Source organism: Eumetopias jubatus, unplaced genomic scaffold, assembly GCF_037043125.1.
Source record: "Eumetopias jubatus isolate StellerSeaLion01/CBP00866 unplaced genomic scaffold, mEumJub1_p1.0 scaffold_13, whole genome shotgun sequence".
In the NCBI taxonomy this organism is placed as follows: domain Eukaryota; kingdom Metazoa; phylum Chordata; class Mammalia; order Carnivora; family Otariidae; genus Eumetopias; species Eumetopias jubatus.
Genome location: NW_028274819.1, coordinates 51,813,167 through 51,821,171, shown reverse-complemented (window position 1 = coordinate 51,821,171; position 8,005 = coordinate 51,813,167). Strand labels below are relative to the sequence as shown.

The following is an 8,005-nucleotide window of genomic DNA, read 5'->3' as shown; positions in this document are numbered from 1 at the left end:
ATGCCCAGAGATTTTGTCCAGCCCATGGAGTCTCCTAATCACACTAACCTGGACCCTTTTGTTTTCTTCCTCCTGGGCATCCCAGGTCTGGAACAATTTCACTTGTGGCTCTCACTCCCAGTGTGCTGTCTGGGCACAGCCACAGTTGTGGGCAACATCGCCATCCTGCTTGTTGTTGCCATGGAACCAGCATTGCACAAGCCTGTGTACTTGTTCCTGTGCATGCTCTTGACCACTGACTTGGCTGCCTCCTTCTCCACAGTTCCCAAGCTCCTGGCCATCCTCTGGTGTGGAGCTGGACACATCTCTGCCTCTGCCTGCCTGGCTCAGATGCTCTTCATTCATGCCTTCTGCATGATGGAGTCTACTGTGCTGCTGGCCATGGCCTTTGATCGCTATGTGGCCATTTGTCACCCACTTCGCTATGCTACTATCCTCACCGACACCATCATTGCCCGAATTGGAGTGGTAGCTATAGTGCAGGGCTCCAAGCTCATGCTCCCATGTCCCTTCCTCACTGCGCGTTTGAGCTTCTGCCAAAGTCATGTGATCCCCCACACATACTGTGAGCCCATGGCTGTTGTGAAGCTAGCATGTGGAGACACCAGGCCTAACCATGTGTATGGGCTGGCAGCAGCACTATTGGTCATTGGGGTTGACTTATTCTGCATTGGTCTTTCATATGTCTTTATTGCACGAGCTGTCCTTTGTCTTTCATCCCCTGAAGCTCAGTCCAAGGCCTTGGGGACCTGTGGTTCTCATGTCTGTGTCATCCTAATCTCTTATGCACCAGCCCTCTTCTCCTTTTTTACCCATTGCTTTGGCCACCATGTTCCACTCCATATTCACATTCTTTTGGCCAATGTTTATCTGCTCTTCCCACCTGCTCTTAACCCTATGGTATATGGAGTTAAGACTAAAGAAATTCGGGAAAGGGTTGTCAGGGTGTTTCAAAGGGGGTAGGGAAGTGGGATCAAGGTATCTGAGTGATCCAGAGGTATAGAAGGGACTTAGTCCAAAAAAGATTTTCAAGATTAAACAATCCTCAGTATTTGAGACTGCAAAGAGGTTTTAGTCTTGTACCTCCTAGACCATTTCCAAGAGTAATAAATCACAGAGGAGGTCAAATTAGTTCAGCATCCTTAATTTCCATCCTGGGAAGTATAACCTAGGGAAGTTCTTCCAACCTAGGTTAGAAGAGCCTCTGCCTAGTCATAGGAACTTCCCGCACTTTCTGGCCTTCTCCTAATACAGCAGGCATGGATTTCTAACCTCACACTCCACACTACAGCTGCTGTGTTACCATCTGCAAGGATCAGGAGATATCACATACAGCCACAGTTAAAGAAAGTAGGCCTGCCAGGTACTTATGTGCTTTTGCATAAATGTTATACTTTCTCCATTAGCTCTTGAAACCAAAAGAGGAAAAGAAGTCACCAATACCCACAATATTAGCAAATAGGAGAGCAAGGGCTTGAAACCTAGAATCCTCTGGTACAGAACAATAAGACATCTACAGATGAGAGCATAGGATAGAATAGCCCTTCGTTTCTAAATTTGGAATATTCATCCCACAGATATATTCTTGTCTCCACCCTCTAAGGAGCCAACTTAATTCCAACTGACCTGGATATTATTCCCTGAAAAGCAATGTCCAAATATCTGTACACATTCTTACAAGAGACTCCCAGAGGTCATTGACTTCTATCTCTAAACTTACAAAGGACAGTCACTTGCACAAACCAATAGATGAGGAAGCTTTAGCCATTCATTCATCCATTTATTTAGAAGGAAAAGAGAGCCATCCCACAATGCCAGGTAGAGGAGACACAAACCCCCCTGCTGGAAATTGATAGGCCCTCCCTCCCTTAAAGAGTATCAGTCCTAAACTCTGAACACTAAGGACCAGCTTTTTAAAGCTTCCTTTTCGGAGAATATGAATGTTTTGACTGTGATACTTCACATAAGTGGGGATAAATAGTTTTGAAATATTACAATTCAGTAAAATATACTGAATACTGTCTGTTTTTCAAAGGAAAGAAAATCACTACGTTCTTCTATAGGAGGAGTGTCAGTGCATGGGTGGTACTGATTTAATTAATTTTTCATTCTAATCCTCAAATTGAGATATTCTTAACAGATTTTTAAGAATTTTAGACAATTCTAAACACCAGAGTTCATCAGCTGACTTAATTTTATGCTTCAAATTTATAATCTTGCCAGCGTACAAACCCTACACCCCAACTCTGGGACACTCTCTATCTGTGTTTTAAGTTCCTATCCTCAGAGTGTGGAGCAGTTCTGAAGACCATATACAGACATGCAGACTGTAAGCACTGTTTGCTTGCAATTTTGGATATTAAGTAGGAACCTATTGCTATATGCCTAGGCTTTTACCTGCGCATGGTTTGAAATAGTGTTTATCATTTTCAGTTTTCTTATATGGTTGCCCCCTCATGGTTGCCATAGTACATTTATTTCTATTCCGTAAAGAAAAATGAAACGATTAGAAGTAAACTACCTCAAATTCTAATCCTCACATTAACTTTTGACACCTATAGGCATTGTTTCCTCCTTTATTGCTGTACATATTTATTACTAATTCCTTTTTCTCATCAAGCAAGCTTCACAAAATATGCTCTAGGGAGCCCAGACCATCACCCACTTCTTCTAGTTCTTAATTCCACAAGTGTTCAAATTTATTGGTACACTGACCCAATAGCAAAATTTCTCTTGACCTTTTTTTGTGCAAGTTTCTGGACAATATTTTTGGAGCTAATTACTTCTGCTTTCTTGACTCCTATTCCTTCCTACATTATAATCTGATTTCAAACACAAGTTAAAGTTTCCAGTGAAGTATCTGCCACCAAAGCCACCAGTAATCTTTTCTAACTGGACTTCCTTACAACACATTGTACTATTGACCATATCTACTTTTCCAGAATCTCTCCGCTGTGATATCTGTGATACCACACGATCCTAGCTTTTCTTCTTTGTCAATACTGTTTTCCTCCTTGTTCTCAAAGAAATTATATTAGGTCAAAAAGGAAGCTTCAGTGAGGTCCATAAGAAAGAAATCATTTAAAAAACCCAAAACTGAGGGCAATAAGGCCAGAAATTAAAAAATAAAAGTCGGTATCTTTAGCTATTCAGCACCTATAAATTCAAATGTCATTTGCATATCCACTTCTTCAGTAAAATTAGTATAGACGTTCTGAAGATAAACTTGTTCTTGGCATGACAGAATGGAAACTCTATTTGTTTTAAATAAATAATAGAGTGTCACATATGATTCATGAACAATTATATTTATTGTATTTTTATTAAATAAAAAAGCACTGGATATCAAATGATAGAAAAAATATATAAATACATTCTATTCATCTATTTAATAAATATTTTACAGTCTTAAAAACCTTCTTTTGGAAGAACATTTAATATGCTAGTTATACACTCTTAATTATAAAAACAGCTATTATATGTGTAATAATACAGTATTCCATTTCTATTAAAGCAATACCTGGTCATATATCCATGTTAATAAATTTAAAAAATATATACTGGTAAATGTTATTTCAATGGAGAGACAAATAAATATATTTTAAAAGGTAACTTTAAAAGAGTAATTTAATGAATGTGTGTGTAAATCATTTACATAATTCACATAATATCCAACTTCGTTCCCTTGGGGTCTTTGCAAAACTTCCTAGGGAAAGGAGTCAAACCTCTGGGGTAGTGAAATCATTAGTTTCTATTAAAATATCTCATTTCTGATCTATATCCAGGTATCTATCTACAAGCACACACACATACACATGTTCATATATATATATATATATATATATATGCACACATGCATTCACACATATATACAGATACATGTTTAGATATCTGTCAATTACCATTTGGGCTCCCTGGAGGTTAGCTTGATTCCAATACTAGCAGTATATCTCTGATGTTTTGAAATGTTCCCTTGGGATATTTAGGGTATATAACATTCATTTTCCTTCAGGCTCAGGTCAACAGTCTTCATATCAAGAAGTTAAAAATTTGCCCAGAGACTGTGATGTTTAGACAACCAAGTTCCTGGGAAATAGGACCAGATATATTTTATCTCCTTGTTTTTCCTTCCAAAACTAAGGGAAGGAAACAATATAGGGATCAGTGACAAGAAAATTTCCATTTTAGACATAGAGGTAAAGAGGGAAAATGATTTAAGGTTGGTACTAACTGCTTTTTTTACACTCCACAGATGTAAATGTTTTATTCTATTGACCTAGGTTGAAGTCAGAAGGCAATGCAAGACAATGATGCAGAGGCTCATGGAAATATTTATTCCCCACCTTTGGCATTAAAAATTCATTTAGGTGTTCATAATGCCCATGCATCTATATAAACAACTGTTTTAACTGTATAGGAATATGTGCTTTGGGAGTGATGGGAAACAAAGAATGGACCAATACCATGTCAGGGAATAATGGGAAATATATAAAGAACAATTCTAGGTCATGAAAGTCCATGTTCAAATTTCTCTTGCTGCCTACCTGCCTTCCCTTTTTTCCTTATGAGTGTCTGATTTTACTTGAGTTAGACTCTGGAAATTCTTACTTACTTATACCAAAATATATTTTTAGGCCAATATATATCATGTAGCTTTACTTACCAGGAGGAACCTATTGCCATGTCATAAGAATTCAGAATGGTTTAGTGGGAAGGGGTAGTATGAACCCTGACAGTTGGTTTTCCATCTTTGTTATGCAAGTGAATGATTTGTTTTGATTGCCAAGATATCCATTTCAGAGAAGCACCCACTTCCAAGATGCTATCTCTGATAAACACATTACCAGCCACACACCTGACTAGATAACCCCCACACCTTCTTTGTTTTACAGATCTTGGGTGATTCTGATAATTGACCATTTGGGCCATTTGTTTTGTTTTTTTTTCTCTTGCTGTGCTTTAAATTCCCATTCTTATGTTTTTTGTTTTTTTGTTTTTTAAAGGAAGTGAAAATTTTTATTTTTTATTTATTTTTTAAAATTTTATTTTATTATGTTATCTTAGTCACCATACAATACATCATTAGTTTTTGATGTAGTGATCCACAATTCATTGTTTTCATATAACACCCAGTGCTCCATGCAGTATGTGCCCTCCTTAATACCCATTCTTTTTTTTTTAATTTTTTATTGTTATGTTAATCACCATACATTACATCATTAGTTTTGGATGTAGTGTTCCATGATTCATTGTTTGTGCATAACCCCCAGTGCTCCACGCAGAACGTGCCCTCAATTCACTGATAAAGGGTGAAGCTGAGATATCCTAGGCCCCACCCTCAATCCCAATAAAAGCAGAACCCCAGGCCCCCACACATTCCCCTGCCTTCACTTCTCTGTGTGGTCCCAGATTTGCCATGTGATTTCCAGGACTTATAAGTAATAAAGCTTTTCTCTTTCAAAATTTCCCGATGGTTTCTGCTGAGGGCTGCTTGCAGTTACCACAAGAATCAAAAGGGCCAGTCCAGCCACAACACTGGTTATCCGTAGGCTGAGACCAGCACACCAGGGGGATGGGGTGGGAGGAGGGAACAGATCACTGCCTATAGATTCTGGAAATGAGGATTGACAATGAGTGGTATATCGAGTTGTACTTTATGAAAGGTGAGAGAGGTGTAGCAATATCCAGAAACACTGACTATACACCTGGAGCAGATTATCAGTAAATTTCTCTGGAAAGAGATATTGAATTAGACTGTGGGAAACAATTTTAAATTTGTTTCAAAACAGATTAAATTTGTGATTAATACTGTGTCCCTTTGGTTTAAGCTTCTATCACCAGCAGGGCATTTGGGAAATGAATTAAATCTGTACAGAACATAAAATTTATTGTAAGAATAAAGCCATTCCTAAATTATTAAAGTTATCTTTATGAAAAAAAGAGCATACAGAAGATTATTTTGTAGTAGGTACTAAAGGGGAAATATTAAGACCTAGAATTAAGCATTGTCCAGAATTGTCAAGATTGGCTTATGTTATAGACGAGGCTGCAAACGTGGGTAAATATTTAGAGCACAGGGAGCTACAGACTGAGGCAGAGAGGTGATCATAATAGGGAAGAATTTATAAGTTTACAGACTAAATGTATTTTTTATTCTTTTTTTTTTAAGTTTTCATTTATTTATTTATTTTGCAGAGAGATAGTGAGAGCAGGAACACAAGCAGAGGGAGTGGGAGAGGGAGAGGCAGGCTTCCCGCCGAGTAGGGAGCCCAATGTGGGACTCCATCCCAGGACCCTGGGATCATGACCTGAGCCAAAGGCAGATGCTTAACGACTGAGCCACCCAGGTGCCCCCAGACTAAATGTATTTTTTAAAGAGAGAATAATAGTGCAACAGTGCTAGAAGTTCTTTTAAAACATGACCTCTAAGGTTTATAATCCTAATATTGAAATATATTTATCTGTGCTATATATATTTAAATTTATATTTTTGTAAATGATATATGACAGTTCTTTGAAGTGTATAATGTAAACTCATTTGTAAACAATTTTTTAAGTGTATTTAAAACCCTGAAGAACTCAGGGTTGCAGTTTTTGTCCTAAGGGACCTAGATGTCCTTGTCTCCACATAATCAAGACTACCATATTTTGACTATTTGTCTAAATTAGAGATTAATAACAAAGCAGAAATGTTAGCTTAAAATCAAATCATTGGCATTAATTTGAAAACTGGAGCTTTCATCAGATTTAAGTGTTAATTTGGAAAGTCTTCATGTTAATACTTATTGTATACTAACAAGTTATGTAAGAGGATTTCTGTGTTTCTCATAATTTAGGTTACAGATATTTTAACAGAGATGGCGTAGAACTATCATTGTTAAAACAATCAACTTTAATTTAATCAACTTTAAAATCATTCTATAACTTTTACCCAGAATTTCTCAAAAAAAAATTCTGACCCAATTCTTTTTTGCTTTAATTGCTACTTCATCTGAAATTAATATGTCTGCTCCAAATTTTATGTGTATTTTCTCTGAAGAGCATACATTATTTTACTTTGTTCTTTGATTTTCTTTATCATATGGCCCTCTATACTGCCTGTATACATTTTTATAAAATTAACAGATTTATCTCCACTTATATAGGGCAATTTAAATTATTTATCCTAATAGCCCGATCAATGCATTTTATCTGCCTTTTGTCACATTAACATTTTATTGATTTATTTAAGAATCCTTTGTTTTCTCTGTTTTGTGATGAGAATGTTTTGTTTAGTTAATATTTTATAGTGATTTATGCATTTATATTCTGTTTTTATTCTTGGAGGTTCCTTTTGTGTTTTCTAAATAATAGTAAACTATACTTTAATATTTTTAAAATATTCTGACAGCTGTACTTTTCATTATGATATCTGAGAAACAGGATAACCTTCAGGCTATTTCCTTAGAAGAATCCTGCTATTCAGAGATTGATAAAGTGTGTTATGATTGGCTCCTATTTCTAGCCCTATGTCCAACTTCCTAAAGCCCACATGCAAAAGACATTACAATATTTTTTCTCAAGACATGATTTATTTAAAGTTCCATGATTTTTTCATGTTTATTTTCCATAATATGTGTATAGTTATTAATATTTAAATAATATCATTTAATAAAAATAGCTTCAGAAAAATAATAACCAAACTTTGTCTTTTATAAATGGACATTTGTCTATTAAAGAACTAGGCAAATATTAAGCACTAAAAAGTATTTGTTGTCTACATTGATAAATGAATGAATAAAAAAATAATACATATATAAAATAATCTATTTGGTTTAAACCATATTTATACTCATATTCCCTGGAAGTCAGAAAAATTGGTTGTTTTGCCATTGAAATGTACCTTGAGGAAAAAAGGCAAAAGAAATTAAGACAGTGACTATGACCAAGACGTTTTCTTCTTTTATCTCTATCTAGGAGGACCCACAAATGCTGTAAGATGATTAATGATCATCCTAGCTTGATA

At 36.0% G+C, this 8,005-nt stretch overlaps 1 protein-coding gene across 1 annotated transcript; it reads left to right on the top strand.

Annotated features, from left to right (window-relative positions):
* LOC114219256 (olfactory receptor 52P1-like) lies at positions 1-990 on the top strand. The gene is given in 1 exon segment (XM_028116753.2): positions 1-990. A coding segment is annotated over 1 exon segment (990 nt).
* Positions 991-8,005: the final 7,015 nt, after the last annotated feature.